The sequence below is a fragment of the Protomyctophum bolini genome (genome assembly GCF_963924005.1).
Source record: "Protomyctophum bolini genome assembly, chromosome: 2".
NCBI lineage: Eukaryota > Metazoa > Chordata > Actinopteri > Myctophiformes > Myctophidae > Protomyctophum > Protomyctophum bolini.
The window spans coordinates 20536286-20560827 of NC_137863.1; the positions used below are offsets into that span (position 1 = coordinate 20536286).

A 24542-nucleotide genomic window follows, 5' to 3' on the forward strand; every position below is an offset into this window, starting at 1 on the left:
TTGTTTGTGTAATGATGGTGTTGGCTGGTGGGAGCATAGACATATAAAAGCCTTTCTTATATACATCTGTGGGTGGGAGTCGGTCACAGTCAGGTCCCTCCCTGAAAGGCAAGGCAGCCAGCGAGCTCTCTCTGCCAGTGTTGCCAGGTTTTGCAAGAGAAACAAGCGGCCAGGTCTACAAGGCAAGCCCAAAAGAAGTGACTAGGCCACGCCACACACACGCACACACCAGACACCACACACACACACACACACACACACACACACACACACACACACACACACACACACACACACACACACACACACACACACACACACACACACACACACACACACACACACACACACACACACACACACACACACACACATGTTTAGCCAACTGGACTAAGCTCAAGAACTTGTTTACAGCCATGCCCTGCTCATAGAACATTTCATGGTAACGAAATGTTTTAGTATCACTGGTTTAAACAATATTAGGAAGCAAGCCCTAGAAGTATGTAGGCCTACTCAAAAATGTCCTGCATTCCACAAAAACGTACAAAAGTATTGGCATCAAAATATACTTAAAGTACCAATTGTAGTACTCACAGTGTGCAAATTCTGCAGAATGTCCTATTTATCAATTTAAATATGTATACAAATATATAAAGCTTTAAATGGTTTAGGGCCAAAATATAAAAAGATTAACCGAGGCCTTGCCTTGCCAAAGTGGCTTATAAATAATAAGCTTGTAGAACGGCTATCTTCAAATGAGTAAAATTACCCACTCCAATAGCCAATCTATACAAGCTCACACAAAGCATCGCGATCACGCAATGTGACACATTGTAGTTTACAGATCTGCTATCTTCCAACAAAGATTTTTGTTTTATTTTATACATTTGAAAACTTTTGAAATGGGACATTCTGCATAATGAGTGTTTTATTGATTGACAGTTTGCAGAAAAAAGGAAAGTACAGTTCAATTCAATTTCTGCCAAACCAAGAGGATTTTAAACCCAATAAAGCCTGACTTGGTCCTTACTGTCCTTCACATTAAATTCATCTGAACTTGTTATCCTACTTATAAGTATAAGACTCTGTGCCAATAAAGATGTACCTTTTAGTAAAAGGCTTTTACATTTTGAATACTAAACATATTTGTATTTTGTAACAGACTATTTCTACAATACGGTATTAATTAGTCTAAGATTGTATTATTTTATAAATTCTGACAATGTCAGAATCGATAAAATACATCTATGAGAGCCTAAATCTTAGGCTGGTATTGATACTTAATTTAAATGGGAGTAGACAGTGCTTCTTCTTCCATCACTTCTGTAGTGCTTATAATTAGCGGGCGTGGCAACGCTGCAAGGCAGCCAGGGGAGCTCCGTGTGCGCCGCTACAGCCGGTAGTACAGAACCTAAAGTGCATTGAATTCAGCCGTCAGAGGGACGATGGTGGACGGCCGCTAAAGATGGCGGCGCTCTCCCAGGACGGGAGGTATGGACTGAACTGTGGCCGGCAGACTGCGGACAGAGTCACCGTCCTGCACGTCAAGCTCACCGACTCGGCGCTGAAGGCCATAGAGAGCCACCAAAACAGCAAGGTGAGCAAGAGAACCAGGCGTTTAGAAATAAAAACCAACTTAAAAAAAAAAAAAAAAAAAAACATCTAGACATAACGGATAGCTGTGGGGATTTAAAAAAGGAGAGCTAGAGTGGGAGAGTGCCACGCACAGCTAACTGTAGTAGGGTTAGCTAGCACTGGTAGCCAACACGACAAGTTTTTTGCTGACCAGCTGCCTTTATATTTGTTCATATTTATCAATGAAATCATCGTATTGTCACGTCGCGAACCATCGCATCTTTGAGATGAGACTTTGACCTCGCGTATTAACTAGCTGTTATGAATTGTCAACTGTCTTTTAGACTATAAAAAGCTGATGGTAAAAACGTCAAGTTTTTTTTCTCCTTTTTTTTTTTTTTTTTTTAGCAACAGCAGCAGTGTTAGCTCGTTCATTCCTCCCCTGCTGTGCCAACAACAAACTGAAGTCCATTTTTATTCTTCCTTTTTTTCAACCAAACGAGGAAATAGTCTTTAGTCAAATGAGAAGAACCACGACATTCTTGCTTCATGTGTGTCCAAACATACAAACATTTATTAATGCGATAATAAGGTTATAAATGGATGGTTGTTTGGTTGGTGGTGGTGGGGGATGGAACCAGTAGTGTTTCAAAGATGTTGGGTCGAGCGACGACTAGACGTTTAGTGAATTTATACTTTGTCGCACGAGTGTTATTACTTGACGACGTTTTTACACTTTACACTTGTTTTTATGTTGGTGAAAAAACGTCGTTTTTCGACGAGAGGGCGAGTCGTGACTTGTGAGACGACGACGTTCCAGGAAAAAAACTAAGTGAAGTGAACGAACCTCCATGTTTTCTAACTGGTTAAAGTTACCAATGCAAATGAGACGAGTGACGACTCGATATTGTTTTAACTTATAAATAGAACAGGATGGGAAGAAGCTGTAAAAGTCCATTTTTAACGTTCCACGTATCGTTTAACGTCACGGCAAAACGTGTCACACCGAATTAATGCATTCGTAGTCTTTTATTGTAAAAAATGTAATGTAACTTTTTAGGCCTATGGATGGATGGAAGAATGAATGAAGGAGTCTGTAGTTTGTTTACCGATTTGGCCACATTCATATGCGATACTTGTTTTAAGACAAATATAACGCTGTACTGAACGTTGTTTGCTGCCTGTGGTATAATTACATTAAAACGTTATGCCTAATTGCCTATAGGAAGGACGGAAGTTATGTTCTTTTCACTGATGGCCTCTTGAAAGTTATGAGGCATTGCTTGCTTGGTAAATGCCAGCAAGTTGTCCCCAAATTAAAGTTAACATTCTGGGTATAAAGTGTCCCCTCGTGTAATTATATTTTACACAAGCTAATGCCATTTATAATAAACTAACTGAGTTCAGGATATTGGTCAGTTTCTCACTGTAAAAAGATGGGGGATTATGTGAAGCATTTGAAGCTAGCATTGCTAAAGGTTTTACCCAGACACCTACAGGGGATCAAATATAACTTAATCTTGTTGTTTTATATATATGTATATATTATATATATATATATATATATATATAAATGGTATTGTCTTGCTGAAGTGCCAGACAGGCTGTTGGTCTAAGCAGCCTTGGGCAAAGAGAGACCCAACACCAAGCTATCTGAGGTCATCAACAACAACAGGGTTGCATACATACTAGGCCATGGTTGGCAGTCAGGCTACATTTAGCCTAGCATAGGAGCAGAATGTTCAGCTCTCACTCTCGGACTGTGACAGCATTTAAGCTCATCATGACCCACAGCGATGTATCTGTATGTGATATAGAAAGCTATCATCGTGTCAAAGTAACATTATATCTTTCATGAAATGTAACCCCTCAGAAAGAACTTAGTTGCTTACTAAGCCTCAGTGTATCTATCTATCTAGCTACAACTTAACAGGATCACTAGCTGAAGGATTTATTTTGTGACAATTATTCTGCAACCGTCTTTTTTATGTGGTAATGTTGGGTCCATACACGGCATTGAACGGCAGCCTGCCATCTCTTGCTGACTGGGCAACCAAAAACTGCCTGCTTTTTGTTCCTCTCCCCCTCTCAGTGATGTGCATGCCATGGGGGGGCTAAAACTAAACTAGTTGCAGTCGTGTGAGTGAGTGAGAGCTGGCTAACTCTGTCCTTCTGTGGTGACATGAAATGTGATCAGAACTGTGTGTGTGTGTGTGTGTGGGGACTAGTTGGTGTGAGTGTAGGCCTTATGTTGGGGGATGGGTAGGGAAAACTGTGGCTTGATCCTGAAACTTCAGTACACACAGTGGCAAGGAACAGTAACATAGCTTAAACTGTCAACTCAGTTTCTTAGCTAGTCATCAAGGGGTTTCTCTGGCTCCTAAACCATGGAGTTTTAGTATGAGCTAAATGAGGGTATGAGCTTGTATTTCAAACAAATTAATTTTCCACACAAGACTTGGACTCTAGAAATGCAGAAAGGCTGTTGTTAATAAAATGCCACATTCTGTGTGTGGACCAGTCGATAGCAGACTTTGGAGTCTCACAATCTAGCCAGACGATCCTACAGCTGAGTTGAGAAGTGTGGGCAGCACTTCCATCCTAACAGAGTAGCCACTGCATGCTCGTGGCTGTCCACTCCTGTTTCAAGTAGCCACCAGCGCAAGACTTCAAAGACCATACCACACAAGAAGAAATGTCAAAAATATCCTTCACAAAAAGCTGGCATTTTCTATCCCACAGTTTGCGGTTGGATGTATGAAAGTGAATATTTTTTGAAGAAAGTTCTCTGTACCACATGAAATGCTAAAGGGTTACCGCAGATTTATAGCGTGAAGATTTAGGTCCTGGTGTCTCTGTATCTACGCCTGAGATAATGGCATATCATACTGATTACGTAAGATGTCACCTAAGTTTCAGGCCAACATTGTCATGAATGTCATCTCAAAAGGCTTTCTTTTACAGCCCCTGTGTCTACAGAGGCTGTATGAACCGTGTATTTTTCCACTATGTTAAATCGTGTTAAATCGTGTTTTCCATTCATTTTCAGAATGTACCTACTTTGCGGCCAACAATACAATTCAAAGGACTCCAAGGCGTAAGTATTTATGTTCCCTTATTGGTGGAAATCACCTCTCACACATAGTTCTAGAAAAGAAAAGGGAAAATGTAAAGATATCTTAATTCTTAATACAGGAAATGCCAGATATTCCATGTGTTTTTGTTTTGTTATTTCCCAACTCTTACTTTGTGAGCCAGGTTATTTTTAGTTTGTAGAAATATGGTTTATTTACTCAGTTAACTCTGTATCAGTGATTGATATTGCTCGTTAAGTTATATATTCGATGTGTACCAACTCTCTGGCAAGCTAATTCCACACACACACACGAAAGAGTCGATACTCTTTGGACATTTTCTCTAGCTTACCTCATGATATGAAATCTACTTTTGCACACCCGCACATACACACCAACATATTCCTGCCTTAAAGACCCTCCTGTATCTCCATGTTCCCAGGCTGTTCATATCAAAAGGCCATAGCTCAGATGTAGGCACAGCCGGAACTATGCACACGCACTCTTGCACACTGAACTGTAAGCTGATCTGCAAACTAGAACATGAGAACAGTGACTTACTTGGGAGGCGGTTTTTCACACATGGAGTATTACTTCCTTACATTCAGAGATGGACTACCGCTAACAAACCACCCTGGGCGTAATTCCAAGGATCTCTCCAAGCACAAGGGGCAAATGGACAGGTCGTGATGAATTACTTCCATTCATTGATTTATCCTCTGTGTTTGCTTGAACCTTTTACAGCGCATTAAAATTCCCAGGACCGACTCCTCAGATGCCTTCCAGAATTTTGACTTCTACTTGTCCAATGTGGGCAAGGACAACCCTCAGGGAAGCTTTGAGTGTATCCAACAAAATGCGCCCAGGTAAAGCATGTTGTTGCATCCTAATTATCCAACCATATGCACATGTTTAGGTGTATTCACGTAATTATGTGAAGATATTTATATGGGGCGGCATTATTACATACAAAGTCAATACAAAAACGCAAATTGACGCGCTGCTGCCGCGAGCGGCGCAAATGAGGTGCACCGGGCAACGCAAATTAATGAATGAATGATATTTGCTGAAGTTTAGGTTACCAGTTTTAGCAAAGTTCTCCTCTTGACAGCCAATCAGCTTGCCTTTTTTAGTGAATATTTATTGATTTTGACACAGACCGAGACGTGCGCTCTGCAGCAGATAGAGTGCCTGCAGTTGTTTGTGTCTAACCGGATCTATCCTGTAGCCAGCAGCTCACCAAACTCATTTGGCTTTCCTTTTAGGGTAACGAATTAGACCCGCAATGGTCCATTTGGTTACCTTTTGTACTGCCCTACAAAGCCAAAGTGCAGTCACAGTGACTATGTTTTTGGACACACTGACTTATTTGTGTATCCCAAAGGTCAAATTAGCCTTCATGATTTTGGGGGATAAACAATTATTGGTGTAATATCACGTAATTTGGCTGACCAGTTGAAACACTTTTAAACCCAATATCAGCCAAAATCCATAGTTATTGCACTTTGGCTTTGTAGGACAGTGTAGATTTGCTGAGTTAAATAAAAATGGATAAATTTAGGCTGGGGAAGGGGGGGGGGGGGGGGGGGGGGTGTCTGTGCACATTTCCTGATGTGCCTGCAAACAAAAGAAGCCCCCGAGTTGGTCTTTGGGTCAACAAACTGCTTTCCATTTACTCACTCGCCTGACACCTCACACATAGCGACAGCTCCTCCTGGACGGGAACGCTGTCAGTGGGGGAAGAAAAATGCACGCTGCATTTGTCTTCTTTGACGGCTTCACAGTACGATCTCTTATGTTTTAGTCATCAAATATAGTTGCACAATTTTGATTAATTTCACACCTACATGTGATATATAACATTTTTGCCATTATTATTCGTTACCGTTTCCATCGTACTCATGTCATTGACAGCATGTGTGAGTTGGTGTACACGCGAATAAACACATTGTCCATGCGACAACAATCCAGCGACTGAAGCAACGTGAAAAATATCTTTGCCTCCTGTGTGAACGCACCCTTAGAGTGTATCTTTTAATCAAAAGACCATATGTGGTGTCTACATACTATGTCATTGTCTATTCACAGCTTCAGCCAGGTACTAAATATTTTCTCCCAATCTGCACATTAAAATGCAACGATAATGCTAATAAGGCTGATAACGTTGGATCATGTTCTTTGAAGTTTCAAATCCCTGCAAGTTGATTGTCATGTCACACCATACTGAAATTAATGGCATCCAATAAGCCTTATTATACTTTGGAAAACAAAACGGTTTGTAATGTCATACAGAAAGTGAGTCACAGTGAATGGGCTAAACATGCCAGACTGTCGCTATGGTCCACTTCCAGGAACGTGTTTTTGTGATCACACATTCTTAAAAAGTGTTCCCTCTTTGCCTCCCATCTATCTCTCTGTCGCCCTTTATTTCCCTCTCTAGCCCGGGAGCGTCCCACCTGGCCTCGTTAGGGACGATACAGGACAAGGTCACGGTGTGTGCCACCAACGACTCCTACCAGGTGACCCGGGAGCGCATGACCCAGGCCGCGGAGGACACACGTGAACGGGGGACCAAAGTCATCAAGCCTGGGGGCCAGTTTAGAGGTAAGTCCGTCTCCCTCTACATAGAAATCCCCTGGTATTCACCTGCTGCCAACAGTACCACGCTCACATCCCAGGCTAGATCCCAGCACGCCAACATTGGCTTTGTGTGCTATCAACACCCCTCCCCTCTTTTCAGACTCAGTCCCATTTGCGGGACTGAATAGGTGAAAGCTGCCAGCCTGGCTCCATTCAAAGCCATTGTTGTGGCTGACTAAGCCATTTTGCCATCTCAGTCTTTCCAGATTAGCACTCTCGCTGATAAGGGCCAAGGGAGGCAAAAGGGAGTCAAAGGAAGCTATTTGGGTAGTATTGACACACAGCCTGCCAACATGCCATGGAAAGGGCTGAAGTCTCACACTCTGCACACTCCAGCGTTTGCCGCGTACAAACACACGTGCACCTGTTTTCTTGTCCACTGTACCTCTCGCTGCCTGGATTGAGGTCATGTAAGTGGAAAAGTAAAAGTTAATCTCTCTTGGCCTAATCATATGTTCCCTGTGGACCTATCGCAACCTTAACCTGTCATGCTTGGGGGACTTAGAGACCAGGGATGTGCTGCTGCTGCGTAACATCTTGATGTTGATGTAACGTCCCAGGCCAAATCTGCCTGCGCCTCTTGATCCACTTCGGCTAATTTTCTTCTACTGTGAAAGAACATGTTGCACCTGAGAGGATTTATGCCTAATTTATACTCTGATTTACAGTATAATTTATACTGATTTACAAGCTGCCAACGTGTCGCGGCACGCACTGTTGGCTTGAAGATCAGTTCTTCAAGCTCGCCGCACTCTCGGGGTCTGTTTATGGTTAATGTATGTCATTGTGATTTGGCCGTGGTCCTGCCTATATACGGGCGTATTGGATTGTTTATGGTTATGTCTGACTGGCGTGGTCTGCCCGCCCTCTCATTAGACTATTTTTTATATAGGATAGAATGTCAAATGTTTTAGTCATTGAAACATTTGGCAACATTATCAGTCATTCAGATTCACTACTGTGAAGACTGCAGATGATGAAGGTTGCGTGCTTTTCAACCAAAAAGTATTTTTTGCTGTCCCATCATGCTGCCAAGTACTCTGGACCTATTCTATTCTCATTTCTGTATATTAAACCGAATAATATATATGCCTGCATTTTTTTGCATGCATGTTACTTTACACTAAGCCAAGTTATTAACGCATCTACTGCGTGCGTGCATTTCGCTTGTTTCTATTTTGGGTAGGTATTGTGTGGATTTTTCTCCGGTTTGTCTTGGTCAGAAGAATCCATTCTGACAGCTGCTACAAACTTGAAAAGTGAGTTGGAAGCTTCTTTGGGTCTGTTTTGTGGCCCTTGGGGATGTATTTGCATACGGCCCGACTCAGATGGAAACTGGAAAACGAGAGGAGCAGCAGCAGAAAGGGGTGGGACATGTAGCGGGCATGTAGCAGCTGGCGACGAGTAAAACACCCCATTAAACGGTGGAAAACTGATCGTTTCCTGAGTCTGTTGGTTTCAGCCTTGCATCTTGTCATTTACTGTAACCCAGGGTGTCTGCATTGGTATTATATTATTAAACGGTTATTACATTGATTACTTAAGAAGACAAAGAAAGTATTAAATTAGCATTCTATGGGGGTGCAGTACTTAGTATAGACAGTACTTGGTTTAGACCAGTCATTAGTCCTACAACTACAACCTATCTCAAACCCTAACCTCCCACGGGGCAGCACACCTAAACCTAACCGTAACCTATGTCTAACCAATGACTAGTCTAAACTAAGAATGCACCCCTTCTAGGGTCTTAAGAATTCCACAGACGGAGCCAGGGAGGGTTGTTGTCACTAGTAGTAGTAGGGGAACATTAATTAGCATCATCATTGCCGCGATCATCGTGAGGTGGTTGAAAGGTTAAAGACCATGAATACTTTGTCTGTGATGCAGTCACTCAGTTATGCAAATGCATGACTTGGCTCCCCTGACTACGAATCTCAATCTCTTTAAATGATCAATGATGTCATGCAAATGGCATGCTATGGTATATAATGTATACTATAGCATGCCATTTGAGTTGTGCTAAACGGCTTTGAAACATGTGTGAAAACAATGCTAATCTACAAGCTCACGTGCAGTGGGAGCGGGGCAGCGTGTTGTGATCTTATGTTGTGATCTTATTCTTATACTATCTACACCATTTTTGGTGTCCTATACTGACAAAGAATAAATTCGTCTTTTAAAGTGACTGTCTCATTGGAAAAATATTTGTGTCGTGTAAAAGCACCAATAACAGAAATGGATTGATATGGTACAAAATGTAAGCCTCGCATAGCCAGCCTTCATCTGCCTTTGCAATGCATAATTGTCCCAGGCAGATTAAGTCTGGCCCCTCACAATTGTGGGAGGACTTCACACCCGAAGTGGTGACTAGCCAACAGATTCGTCTGGAACCAGGCTATAGAGCGTCGCAGTCCCGGAGAGACGTTGAGAGACCCGGAAAAGAAATCCCCGTTCATTTTCCTCATAGACTTTTCAGAAAGTATTTATTTAAAGACGTTTACGCCGCGGACAAAGCCAACTCTTGTCGTGACAAATCATGACAACAAATACAATTCTTCGGGCTGAACAAATAATTTGAAAGAAGAAAACGGCAGGTTACAACACTTGTTGTGGTTTTTCTTCTTTGTCATTATTTGTTTGGTCCAAAATATTGTGTTTGTTGTCATGATTTGTCACGACAAGTGTTGGCTTTGTACGACGCTTATAAGGTCTTTAAATAAATACGCTTTGAAATGTCTATGGGAAAAATGCATTGGGAACTATTTCCTGGGCCTGGCGTCGTCATGAAAGGGGGCGGGACTGCGACGCTCTATAACCAACCAGGGCCCAGTATGCAAATATATGGGGCGGCACACATTGCATTTTCAAATTCAACAGGATTGACATTCATGTACATGTGCTTGCCATAACATTTGAGCATGGTATTATATTCATTGACAACATGTCACTCGCCTGCTTATTGCTGAAGCTGAAAGCTTGGTAGCAGCTGCCATACGTTAATCACCTGCCTCAGTCTTTCACCCGTGAGCCTGAGACAGCACACGACTGCATGTGGGAGCTCTTCAGACTGTGAGCGGTCATGGCATTTACTCAGGGAGCAGAGGGGGGACAGCGATGTTCTCTCTTGACCTCTCTAACCATAATCTCTTAAAGAGCTTTAGAATTCATAATGACTGAAGCAGTAAAGCAAGTGTCAAATCATCCTGACGAGGCAGAGTTTAGCAGAGCTTTATTTAATGAATTTATACTTTATTACATGATGCATGATGCATGTATCTTGCTTCTGGTGTTTCTGCATACAAGTTGATATGCATTTATTTGAAACATCACAATTAATTTAAAAGAAATTTCTGAATTTCGCTTGGTTGGCACCTCCATGTGCCTTTTCACACTCCCCTGGTTCCAGAGATACAATTTTAAATGTTTATTTGTCCTGACACTAAAATAAGCCGAACACCTTTTGAGTGCCGGAGAGGCTAGGCTGTTGTTTGCTTAGTGGCCTAAATAGGCAATGCACACACAAAGTAATTCATACAAAAGTATGGCCTATCATCATCATAATATAAGCTGATTCATAAGTAAATGGCCCAAATAAATTGCATGTTTGTAGTCGGGTGACTTGTGACACAGTCACTTGCAGTTTCACTGAGTTTGGTGGCTTATAATACCACTGCAGCTACTTCTGATCCTGTCCACACACAGGTCAAAACAATTCTACTGTACAACTCATTATCATAAATAGAGTTGTCCCAATCCAATTTTTTGTTTGGAAATCGGGCCCGATCACGTTATTTTTAATTGATCGGAATCATAAGGAAATTGTGTGATTGATCTTTTTTTATTGTGATATTTCTTCGCTGCATGTCCAACCAAGCTTCACAGAACCATAGAACTATGGCTGAAGTGAGTGTGTGTGTGTGTGTGTGTGTGTGTCACAGACAGCATAAAATAAGACATGCAGTACAAAGTATCCTACTTCCACCTGTTTGCTCAATGAACTTGCTCTGACAGAATTAAACAAGAATTACTCGGTCATAACTGTCATGTGCAGCAAGCTCTTGTAGCTCATAACATTAGCTTCTGTTGCCACTCACGTTCTCATACAAACAAATTCCGTAGGCATTCAGAGTGTGGGTTTTTAAGCCGTTCAGACTATGGGTTTTATGGGCAAGTCTCCCATTGATTTAGAGGCAGTCAATCATGAAAAAGTGTCCACTACAGTCGTCGGTATGGTCGTTAGTGAATGTAGAAAAGTTAATCCTACTAGACATGACACCACATTGCAATCGTTCATGTTGTAAAGTGCTCGCAACATTGCCTTGTTCAAAAAATTATTCCAGCAAACGCTCTAGGACAAAGTAGCTCACTTGTTATTGATGTAAGCATAACATTTTAGATCCCGTTTTAGAGTTTAAAACTGTCAATTCCAGCAGAGTTTGAGGCTAGCAGTTGGCACATAGCAGTAAGATAATTTTTCCGCCTTGAAAACGATGAAAGGCAAACAATGTTTGTTTACTGTGGCTCAGGAGGTAGAGCCGGTCGGCCAATGATCCCTGGGTCGGCGGTTCGAATCCCGGCTTCTCATGTCGACGTGTCCTTGGGCAAGACACTGAACCCTACATTGCCTCCAATGAGTCGTGTGAGCTCGCCACCATTGGTGTGTGTGTGAATGTGGGAAGTGAGGACGCTGGCGTCGACTGTTCGCTGCTTCACCTCCCAATGAATGAATGAACCATTGTAAAGTGCTTTGAGCACTTGGAAAAGCGCTATAAAAATGCAATTCATTACTGTGTGAATGTGATTTATGATTTTTTTTTAATTGGGACTCAAAATGTCCTTTTCCGTGGGAACCGTTCAAATGACTCGCTGACTACATCAGTGGTACTGCTTAGATGTGGAGTTTTGTTGCATTTGTAACAGCTGAGGTTTTGAGGACAGTTAGTTTGTTCAAGACAAGATATTACAATGTTATATTTTATTAACATGTTTTGTGCTGCACCACTAAGCTATAAAGAGATTAGATTTAGTTTACTTGGTTTGAACCAATCCTGCATTCATTAGAAGTGTGATTAAAAAAGAGCCGAATATAAAGCTATCCAAGTTGAATACTGTTTAAACAAACAAAACGTCTTCTTTTTTCTTTCCCTTTTGCAAAAAATTGCAAAATATTGGATCGGGACTTAATCGGTATCGGCAGATGATGCTAAAACTGTAATGACCGGAATTGGATCGGAGGCAAACAAACGTGATCCGGGCATACCTACATACAATCACACACTGGCCCAGAGAACATGCAGTAAGTTGAATCGGCTATAATTCATGTATTGCTCGGCATGGCTTTCTCTGGTATTGGGGAGTAAGTAACGTTGAGTGTATGCTTAATGTAATGGGTGTGACAGTTCACCCGGGCCGTCAGACTAGGTCAGAAGTAGAGCCAGAGTAGAGCCCCACCAATCTATCGGTCAGGCCGATATATTGGTCATTATTTGACTTTTTCGATACCCCGTGTGTCCTGGTTTTTGACCACTTTCAATCATCATCGTCATTCTTTTTGGAAATGTTTTTTCTTTTTTTGTGGGCTTTTAGCACATCTAAAACCTCACAACACGTTGCAGCATTTTTGGGGGAAAAAAATAATTTAAATGTTATCAAATTGTATTTCAAATTGATTAGAAAGAGTTGGGGATCGGCATCGGACTCAAAAGTCCTGGCATCGGGTCAGAACATTGTGTTAACGTCTCTCTCTCTCTCTTTGTCATCTTAGGGAAGCAAGTCCATATCCGAAAGCCGGCGCCGTCGGGTGATGTGTGCCCGGAACGCAAGCGCTCCACACCCATCAATCCAGCCAACACCATCCGCAAGTGCCTTTCCAACAACCCCGTGGCCCAGCGGCCGTACCGCGACCGCATCATCCACCTGCTGGCGCTGAGGTCCTACAAGAAGCTGGAGGTGCTGGCCAGGCTGCAGCGGGACGGGGTCAGCCAGAAGGACCGCAGCTCTCTGGGAAGCACCCTGCAACAGGTATGTTGGCCCGTCTGTCACAATCATCGCGTTGATGACCCCAGTACCATTCTACAAACAATTGCCCCCTAAATCAGTGGTTGGTGCAAAGGACCCCTCAAAATGATATATTTGGCTGCGGACCCCACCATCTGAAAAATGTTTTGTGTCACAGACACACAAAATCAGTTTCCTAAGTACGTTTTAAGTCCCAGTTAGTTTAACTTGTTCTTGTAAATGGTAAATGGTGCATTTATATAGCGCCTTGGATTGTGCATTACATTCACCCATTCACACACCGATGGCAGCGGAAACCATGCAAGGCACCAACTAGCACATCGGGAGCAATTAGGGGTTCAGTGTCTTGCTCAAGGACACTTCGACAGTAACTCTGGGGGAGCCCGGGTTCGAACTGGCAACCTTGCGGTTCCCATCCAGGCACTCTACCCCTGAGCCACTCTACCCCTGAGCCACCACCGCCCCCCCTATATATATATATATATATATATATATATATATATATATATATATATATATATATATATATATATATATACACACACACACATACAGTATATACAGCAGTGATATTTGTCATGGGTAAAAAAACGTTAATTTCACTAAACGAACGATTTCGTTCATGTTCACGGCAATGATCCGTTCAAACGATTCATTCAGTATAGCTATTGTCTAGTGAAAAGCAACACAACACCGCTCACAGCCCGCCCTCCCATTCTGTGTACGGGGGGAGGGGACAGGGAGGGAACGTAACAGTTTCAGGAAGTGAACTAGTTTCTTTTTAGTTCTTGTTCACGGCAATGACATGACGAATCGATCATGAATAACCCATCACTAGTCACCAGTAGTTATGTGATGAAGGTGCCATGTGCACAACCCCCGTTGCCTGGCCTTCTGCAGGCATTGTAGCATAGAATGCAAATCACTCCAGTTCATGGCAATACAAAGGCTTCTATTGAACGTGTGTGCACAGCAAGCCACTTAGCCCTAAAACATACATTTACATACGCAGATGTATGCCGTGCACTGGTTTAGCTAGCACAATAAATGGGAAGTTTCAGTACATCATTTGAACGCGTGATCCAGAGATTACAATATCTGGCTAGCTTTTCTCAAGTTGTGTGTCAGCTCTTCAGGCCACAGTTCGGGTTGGCTCTCTCAACAGAACATGGCATTAAATGTACATATGGAATGAGTGTTTTAGCATTTTACGCCTACTGAAGTGTGTGTCCGTGTGTGCCCACAAAACAGATAGCGAATCTGAACAAAGACAACTCGTACGCATTGAAGGATTTCGTCTACCGTGAGGTCCAGAGAGACTGGCCTGGGTACAATGAAGACGACCGGGTCCAAGTGGACAGGATCTTGGCTCGGTACAGAAACATCTGTCTTGATCTATATAGTATATGATTGATTGAACTAGTTAGGAAACATTTACTCCTTTTTGTGATCAGACAGCTTTGATGCTGCTTTAATTAGCTTATTAGGTTAATGTATTATTCTTTTTAATGTATTATTGTAAGCAGGAGCTAATATTAAAATTCACTGGTCCATAACTTGTCCTCTCTATACCTCCCTCTAATGTAACAGAAAATTGGGTCTTCCTACTGAGCCGCTTTCGTCCAGCAGTTCTCCTAAAGACGGTGTCCCCTCGTCCCCTAGTCAGGTAAGGGCACCTACACTGCAGACACAAAACACAGAGTTAAGACGACTGCACCGAATGGTAACGTTTTATGTTTTCACTCTTGCAGAAGCGCCAACCTGATTCAGAGCCGGCCGACTTCACCGACCCTCTGGCACCAAAGAAGCCCCGCATCTCCCACATCAACAACCGTGGCCCGGGCGCGTCCTCCTCATCCGACCGCCGCGAGGACGAGGGCAGTCCCGCCATCACCAAGCGCCCATTCCTACCCGCCGGTGTCACCTCGGGCCCGCCGCCCCACCTCCCCGTGACCTCCCACCACCCGGCCCCCTCTTCCTCTCACCACCACCAGCAGCCCCCCAGTCCCAGCTCCGTCTCCAACTCACCCAGCACCCCGGAGGGCCGTGGAACCCAGGACCTGCCTTTGGACCAGAGCTCCTCCTGCAGGGACCCTTCCCCCACCCGGAGCCCGCTCCCCTCAGACCGGGGTCTGCAGGAGCGCTACCAACCCGCCGCCGCCACCACCACCACCCCCCCAGCACCCGGACCTCCCAGCTCCCTCAGCCCGACCCCTCGCACCTCTCTCACAGTCACCTCCACCGCCATCAGCAGCCCCCCTTTGTCCGCCAACACTAGCATAAAGTCCAAGAAGAAACCCAAGAAGCACAAAGAGAAGGACAGAGAGAAAAGCAAAAAAGAGAAACACAAACACAAGGAGAGGGGCAACTGCAGCCCTCCCAGGGTGGCTGACCAGGGGGTGGCTGACCAGGGGGTGGCTGACCAGGAGAAGCCCTCCGAGGGCGGCCAAACGGGGAAGGCTGAGAGGCCCCGGAAGAAGCACCGTGCTCAGCAAGGGGAGAGGGAGCCCATCACCAAGAATCCCCACAAAGACCAAGGTGGGTAGTTTTGCAGTGGCAAGCTTGGCTAAAACGTCTTGTGTTCTTTAGTTGCTTATCCCTCACATTATACTGACTGTCTTCGGAAGACACCATCGGGTGTCTTCGTCAGACTTTCAATTTGGTGTCTCTGCAGTGTTTGGGTCTACAGCTGACTAAACCATATGCAGTGATCACTACTGCTGTTTCTTATCTCGCAGAGATACTGTGCTGTATCCTGTCTTTTATCATGCCTGCATTTCATGTTCTGCTTTTACGTGGTTTGAACATGTTGAACCACATTCTGCATTCGGTTTGACTTCTTTCATTCAATCGTACTCATTCCGTCCGATGCCTCCTCTTTCTCTGACTAGCATAGTCTTTGGAGTCTGATTACTTTCACATTAAACCACAGAATTTGTTTGTAAAGGGTTTCCAGTTAATCTTGTGAGCTAAATCTTTTTCTATACCGTACCGTGCTCAGCCAGGGGTGTAGTCAAACTCTCCAGAGAGGATATATGATCTAACGCTGATTCTCCTCTTCTCAGACTCCTCGGACAAAGAGAAGCCAGTCCACTCCACAGACCTCTCTTCCACCACTGTGATGCCAGACTATGTAGCGTGAGTATTGGAACTGAACAGTCCTGTCCTTTTGTGTATTGAAAGTATTGGAACTGAACAGTCCTGTCCTTTTGTGTAGTGAAAGTATTGGAACTGAACAGTCCTGTCCTTTTGTCTAGTGAACGTATTGGAACTGAACAGTCCTGTCCTTTTGTCTAGTGAAAGTATTGGAACTGAACAGTCCTGTCTTTTTGTGTAGTGAAAGTATTGGAACTGAACAGTCCTGTCCTTTTGTGTAGTGAAACTATCCTCTTTTGGTCAGGACTAGTATGGATGACTTTAACATCAATCGCCAATTTCTTGACTTTGGAAAAGAGAACTTTCTGAAGACACAACATGCACTGCCATTGAACTGGCTCCTTGTGAGCATTCAGTTTGGATTGGCCCTACGTGATAACTTGCTTGGCATACACATGCAGTGTTGATTTAGTCTAAGACGAAAAATGTTCGTCGACTACCTTTTTCCACTGACAAAGTAAATGGAAACTAAATAAAAACTAAGCTATGATGACTAAGACTAAATATATTGACAATTTTGTCAGCAAATTAAAACTAGACTAAATGTTAGGAAGGGACTAGTGGACAAGAGATGCAGTATAAGTCATTTTACAATCTGTTTCATGCTGAAAATAGCTGTTCTACAATTAGATCGGCTATTTTCGGCTATTTTCAGCAGGTGTAAAAACAGTCATTACGACGGCATCAAGGCCTGCCAAAATGCATTTTAGTCAACTAAACAAACTGTAGATTTAGTCGACTAAAATCGTATGATATTTAGTCGACTGAAACTAGATGATATTTAGTTGACTGAAACTGGACTAACACTAAAACATTCAAGGTGACTAAAATGTGACTGACACTAAATTAAAACTATTCAACTATTGCTGTCAAAAACACTGGCTGGCCCGGGCGACTGGTGTAGCCGTCTGGGTACCTTGGCTGGTAATCCAGTCTGGCAGTGTGCCACGGGTTTGACTCCCGATCCCGACGGCCTTTACTGCGTGTCACCCCCCCCCATCTCTCTCTCCCCATTTCCTGTCAGCCTACTTTATACCTATCCCTCTATAAAAAAGAAAATAAAGGCGAAAGCCACAAAAAATATATCTTATAAAAACAACACTGGCGCAGTGCACCCATGCTTGTGACAAGTTGCTAACCTTTTTAATCAATTGGCTGCCTTTGGCAGAATATTCCATCATTTAAAATCCAACCGTTGTCTGCTTTTGACAGAATCTCCATTATTTCTTTGGCTGTTATCTGATCTCTGTGGTGATCATCATCCATCCGATGTTCGGATCTGATTTGTGATTATTTTTTTGATTGATCGCATCGCTCCCGACATTAACATTTCTGGCGAATGATAAACATTGTGAGCTACTGCTAACACAATTCTTACATTGGAGGTCTGCGAGCGAGGAACCCAGATGTGATCTGTCCTATTCTGGCCGGCGCAGCTACCCTCTATCGCCACCCTGTCTGTGGCGGTCAACTCGCTAACGATGCCGTTTTCCTGTGTTCATAGGAAGTACAGCCCCTTGGCGTCCATGGACCAGAGGCAGACCTACAAAGATGACTTCAACGCAGAGTATGACGAGTACCGCGTCCTGCACGCCCGCGTGGAGAGCATCACCCGTCGCTTCACCCAGCTGGACAGCCAGTGCAGGAAGATGACGCCTGGCACCAAAGAGTACCAGGTATACCAAGAGCTGTACTTAAATACAATGTCCATTAATCCAGTGGGTTTTCAACCCTTTTCATATCAAGGACCACTATTTATTTCGGCATTTGAGTCACGGACCACCTTCTGATGACGTTTAGCCTCTCGGCCCCAGATCTTTGAATATTTTGGTTGAAAACCACTGCAATAATCCAAGACCTGAGGCCCATTCTACAAATTCCTCGTTCTAAATCAGTGGTTCGAAACACTTTTGAAGATGTTTAAGAATTAAAAAGATAAATCAAAATTAGCATTACATTACAAATTACATTACAAATGTACAAATAGCTTGTACAACTGCTATTTGTTAACGCAAAAATATAAAATGACAGGGATGCTTTCTCGGTTTGAATGGTTTAACCCATTCTGGGCGGGAACCCCTTGTGGTGTTTTAAATAAGCATATTATACTTTAGATATGGAAAAATAGCAGATCTACAAGCTCATATGTCTGCTATTTCTGAAATATCATGAAAATGTAGCACAAATCTTTGAATATAATATTCTTTCAGAGCGAGCGTTTTATTTTCGGGCCTAAATGGTTTAAGACAATTTCACTTCACGATTAATTGTGGCCCAGATTAACGCTATAATCAAAATATACCTGAAACTTGTGAGTATTAAAATACAATTTATATAATGGAGATGCGAGGTCACTGTCCGACAGCAACGATATTCGGATTGTACCATTTTAGGATGGTAATAAATATTGGATGGAATCTTCATTTGGGCAACTATAGACCAAATGATTAAAAACTGATACGATCCCAGTTAGATAGATATAGATAAATCTTTGTCATTGCAACAAGTACAACGAAATTAAAAGTGCCACCCGATCAGTGCTTCATCAACTAGATAAAAACTATAAAAGCTAATGCGACAAAACACACACATAACTGTACTTCATGTTATTGCACATGACATATATTGCACAGTACACGCTCAGTTGCAGCTGTTATTGCACAGTTCAAAGTATGTTCATGATTTGATATGTTTACTGCATTCCAAGCTGACGTGGGTTTGTTTTCCAACATTTGCAGAGGGTACACGAAGAAGTGCTGAAAGAGTACAAGAAGATGAAGCAAGTAAGTGATCGCACGGAACCATTCAATTATGTATAATTACACTAATTGTGAGCTGTACGCATTGGTTAAGCCCATATGGAAATTTACATTCCAAGCACTAAATGTCTGTTTTTTTTCTATCTATTTTTGCCAAGTATAGTATATATAAGGCATTTTCTCAAAACACAGCTGGAGTCATTGACGAAGGCAGAGACCTTGTATAAACAAAAGATTATTGCGAACGCAGTGAGCACTTACTACGAGTAAGACGCGCAAACGCGGGAAGCGAACGCAGCTCGTACATATTTGGGTTTTGGACGTATAGCTGCTTTGGGGACTCCTTATATGGTGCCCCTTTTGTGCCCATATATGGAGCTGAGTGGACCTGGCCCCTTTTGTGCCCATATATGGAGCTGAGTGATTGCTGATGCAACACACTCCATATTTGGATAGCGGGACAGACACACAGACAGACAGACACACACACAGACATGATCTGCTAGGTCTCAATAGTAATGAGACCTAGCAGCTCATGTCTGTCAGTGTGTGTGTCTGTCTGTCCCGCTATCCAAATATGGAGTGTGTTGCATCAGCAATCACTCAGCTCCATATATGGGCACAAAAGGGGCCAGGTCCACTCAGCTCCATATATGGGCACAAAAGGGGCCAGGTCCACATATACAGTAACAGCGGGACAGACACACAGACAGACATGATCTGCAGGGTCTCAGCTGCGTTTGCTTCCCGCGTTTGCGCGTCTTACTGGTAATAATAATAATGCGTAATTTAATGCTCTACTGAAGAAGTCAAGCAAAATATCTATTGGCGTCGAATTTATTGAGCTTGTAGATCTAGGCTACTATTTCCACCATTTCTGAACATTTCCGATCCATTTCCTGAAAAGTCACGGATTTGGGTTTCTGACGTCCGACTACGACAATATGTTTGCTTCATTTATGCACCTGTTTGATGGTTTGTGTGTGTGTGTCTCTCTTTGCGTGGCCTCTGTAGCACAGTCCCAACTACCACGAGGAGAAGCAACGCTGCGAGTACCTGCACAACAAGCTGGCCCACATCAAGCGGCTGATAGCTGACTTTGACCAGCGCAGAGCCCAGGCCTGGAGCTAAGCACAGCCTGCCAGGCCAGGCCTAGGCCTAGGCCTGGCCTGCCTGCCACCACACCTTTGCTAATCAGTGTTGAAAGAGAGAGAGAGAGAGAGAGGAAGAGGGGGGGTGTCCAACTGGCCCTTATTTATTCATATCCCCTCTGTTACTGCCTCCCAATACCACCTCCCTCTTCCCCGTCTTCCCCCTTACTGTCCACTTCCTTCATTCCTTCCTTCCTTACCTTTTGATTCCACAGGCCACGTTGTTGCCTGCAACCTTTAACTTACTTTCACTTCTGCTCCCCTATATTATTATTATTATCATTATTATTATTATTTTTTCTTTCTCAATGGTTTTTACCCAAAGCTCCTCTGGAATTCTAGGCCACCGGACATGTGAACAGAGCTACATGCATGTGTGATAGAGTTCGGAGGGATACTTAACACTTCTAGCCTTTTTGAAGGACTTTATCTCAAGAACAAGAAACAAAGATATTTTTGAACAGCAGAGAAAATATTAACACATATTTAAAATAAAGAGGTAGATCTATTTATTTTGAGACTCGTCGTACAAAGAGAGTCCACAGATGATTTATTGTTTAAAAAGAAAACTTTATCTTTTGTCAAACAATGCAAAAAAAGAATTACCATGGGCCTTATGTGTTCGACTTTCTAAAGCCATTTTGCACGCGAGATCCATATGTCGTCTCAGTCGATTAAGATGGCTGCCCTGCGTTGTTTTCCCCCATCCTTGCCCACTACAAAGAACTGTATTGGATGGCTCTGGTACGGCACGTTGTTGTTTTTGCTGTGACGAGTTCTCAGTTCAAAGGGAGGGAAATGAGACGTCAGAAGAAACCACTTAAGCTGACAGAGTCCATAGACAACGGTGTGTGTGTGCATGGATTGTAACATTTAGTTGTAATGGCCATGTGGGGTGGGGGAAACTCAAAGAGTTTCACCCCTTGGGGGGGAGGGAGGGGGGCAGCATTCTCAGCACCATCAGTGTTCAATGTCCACGGTGCATTTATGGGTGCCTTAAGGTGTTTACACTTGTCAACACTGAGTTGGGCAGACCCTTCGGGGCTCCGCAGAGGAACTACAAATGTCTGGTAACGGGCTGTGTTGTGTTGTGTGTGTGCGTGCGTGCGTGTGTATGTGTGTGTGTGTGTGTGTGTGTGTGCGTGTCGAGTGAGAGAGCGAGAGGCCCGGTGAAACTGAGTATTTTGTTCAATGGAAGGGGTGTTTGGTCGGAGTGTATGGATGTATGTATTTGCATGATAGTGCGTTAACAGGAGTGACAGGTGAAAAAAGACTAATGTTGAAAAAGAAAAAAACTGAGAAAACGGAAAAAGGAAAAAAAAGCTGCTAGTGTTTTCTTTTTTGTTTTTTTTTGGGGGGGGGGGGACCAGCCAGAACACTCAGGATATACCTGGCTGGAGTAACCAGTACATGTTCTTAACTGGGGAGATGTGAAGTAACCAGTTCATGTCCTTAACTGGGGATAGTCATTTTCAGAGTCACTTGTCTTTGGATTATGGAAAAGACTGCATCCACCTCTTCAGCTTTATCCAATGGCAAACAGGCAGATTTCTTTCTTTTTATTTTTTACAGAAACTGTAAAAATAGAGGAAAAGAGTACATCATGAGGACTAATCTATCAGAATGATAGACTACGAGTTCTGTCGAGAGCTTCTTTTTTTTTTTGCCCCCAACAGTAATGCCGATTTAGTTTAATGCGATGGATGAATGGTTATATGAAATTATGAGAACATGTTTTGAGTGTTTATTTCAACAAGGGAAAGATTATGTTTACAAACCTTTGTTAGAATTATTGCCAAAATGAAAAATTAAATGCTTTTCTGGTATTGCAACAGGGGAGTAACATTTGTGATCTAGTCTTTATTTTCTGAGACGCCAGATGTCAATACTAGAAGGTATGTTCCCGGAAAATGAGTGTTCTTGTGGTTTTAAAGGAGAGGGCGAGAGGACCTCTGTATAATTGAAGGCAGTGCACTCACTGAGTGTGGTGATCTATATGGAAGCCAGCGCTTTCTCTGTTTGCTGCGCTCATGCACAAATGCACAGTTTTGGACATTAAGAATGAATCATGGCTTGCATTTGGAAACCAAACAAATGTGACGCCTCGAGAGAAATGTTGATAAATGTGAATTCAGCCTGCTGTTATTCTCCTATGCTTGTGGCGTTCTGTCAAATATCCAGTCTCTGCAGTGGACTGGCTGTTTGTGGACTGTCCAGAACCACATCGGTCCAAACAGCAGACTGTGTTCCATACCATCAGAGATCACCAATCGGTGAGGTTGCCTTGTTATGATTTGAGGATTGGAAATTATATCGGCCCGGGCGGCATTACATGAGTATCAAATGGCATTAAAAATGTCCACAATAATGCACGGCTCCATTCTACATGTTGCACTCGCCTCACGCTCAATTTCCACTCCATCACACACCAGTGTTGCAGAAAAGAGTTGATCTACAAGCCAACAATGTGTCGCGCTGCGACATGTTCATTTGTACATCGGCTCTATTCTGAAAGGTTTAAGTCATCAACGTACAGGGTGACTGATGGGGTATATTTTCATGCTTTCCAGTGAGACGGTCACCCAATTTTTAGAATTACACATGGCAGACATCCCACTGTATACAGGCCTTTAAAGCTCTCCCATCATTTTGCACATTACCTCCCAGCTCCCTTAAGACAGTGGTTCTCAAAGTAGGCCCTGGGTGTCCCCAGGGGTCCTTCAAGTGGGTGCCCAACAAAATGAGTCGATGTAGCGTCAAAATACATTTGACCACTTAAACCCTATATACATGAGCTATTTGAAAATAGCCGATCTATATTTTTCACACATTTATTTTAAACATCTTGTATGGAGGGGTGCAGTACGTTAGTTAGACTAGTCATTGGTCCGACAAACGACAACCCACCTCAAACCCTAACCTAACCATAACCGCAAGCACGGGAGCAGGCACTAGTCCGACATGCGTCTGCATGTCGAACTAATGCTCCGTCTGATTTGCATGCGGTTCCCGTATGGAGGTGCCTGGCACAAAGGAATTTGGGTCTGAGTCCACTCCACACAGCCAAATATTAATTTTGGGGTCCTTGACAAAGTTTGAGAACCACTGATCCAAGAGTCCTGCCTGTTGAGCACTGGTCATTTTATGTAGCAACAAGGGTGCTAACCCCCTCTCCTTACTAGTGTGTGTGTGTGTGTATGTCCTCCCTAGGGAAGCATGAAGCTCACGTTTCTCTGTAATGGTTCTCGGTTTGGGGAATATCCATCACCCTCACAGCCTTGACAGGTCTTGCTAGTGCTGACATAAGCAGTGTAGGCAAAGAGAGACTGGTCAGAGGAGAATTACAATGAACTTTTTCTTTTTTTTTAAGGGACCGGGGTCCTCACTCCTCAATAACATGACATGAAATATGGTGGGGAGGGGGGGCAGGGTTTCGAGAGATTGAAAATGAGTCTTAATACAGAAGGGGACAAGAGTGTAAAGTTGCCATGGTAACGTTTCTGATGAGACCGTTAATGAAATGAATTGTGAATGAATTCTGAGCCTGTCTGCCTGATGTACAAATCATTCTAATAAAAGTCAACCTGGTTCCACATTGAAACTGTAGGCTTGTTTTTGATTATTAAAACTGTATGTTTCCATGTTAAACTTGTAGAGAGCATGGGTCTTCAACAGGGGGTCCTCAGAGTTACTACAGGGAGGCCACTAAAACTTAGTGTGATAGGAACTTACTTTATTTTACGTTTAACACTATATAACACAATATTTGTTACCTGTAGAAGAAAAGGCCTATGAAAAACATAACTAACTGAAACTATTGTGTTAAAACAAACTAAAGCCATAGCCATTAGGTTTAGTCTTTCATACATGAGCCTAATATTTTCACACATTTCCAAAAACGAAATCCCTAGTGAGTTTGAGTAGATTGAGCTATTTCCACAAGTTTTCTGAGGTTTTAATCTCACATCTGAAAAGACCTAATAACCCATAAAACAAAAAATATATTGAACAAAACCAGAAACCTGCTTTAAAGACTAATTAAAACGAAGTACAATAAGAAATTCAGACAAATTAAAAACCATAATAGCCTTTCTAGAAGGCCCACTGGGGTCATTCTGTGTGGAAAGTACATGTTCACGTGGCCTGCTCTAGTTGCATCAGTTTCTTCT

General features: G+C 43.0%; 1 protein-coding gene across 2 annotated transcripts; it reads left to right on the forward strand.

Moving 5' to 3' along the window:
* The first annotated feature begins 1411 nt into the window (after positions 1-1411).
* Positions 1412-23974, forward strand: ell2 (elongation factor for RNA polymerase II 2). 2 transcript variants are annotated; one of them, XM_080783299.1, is made up of 13 exons: positions 1412-1597; positions 4625-4672; positions 5394-5515; positions 7090-7253; positions 12487-12585; positions 13054-13310; positions 14559-14680; positions 14898-14973; positions 15059-15845; positions 16373-16445; positions 17968-18139; positions 19202-19246; positions 20237-23974. In XM_080783299.1, exons 1-13 carry the CDS (start codon positions 1466-1468, stop codon positions 20351-20353), a joined length of 2214 nt encoding a protein of 737 aa, XP_080639425.1. In that variant the 5' UTR covers positions 1412-1465; the 3' UTR covers positions 20354-23974. The 2 variants fall into 2 exon arrangements, with proteins under 2 accessions (XP_080639425.1, XP_080639426.1); XM_080783300.1 differs by lacking the exon at positions 12487-12585.
* The last annotated feature ends 568 nt before the right edge of the window (positions 23975-24542 follow it).

Bases quoted from the DNA above. Each gene is read 5' to 3' on its own strand.
- ell2 (XM_080783299.1), top strand. From the start codon at position 1,466: ATGGCGGCGCTCTCCCAGGACGGGAGGTATGGACTGAACTGTGGCCGG. The intron at 15,846-16,372 runs GTGGGTAGTTTT...TCCTCTTCTCAG, and splicing joins GAATCCCCACAAAGACCAAG to ACTCCTCGGACAAAGAGAAG. The intron at 19,247-20,236 runs GTAAGTGATCGC...TGGCCTCTGTAG, and splicing joins AGTACAAGAAGATGAAGCAA to CACAGTCCCAACTACCACGA.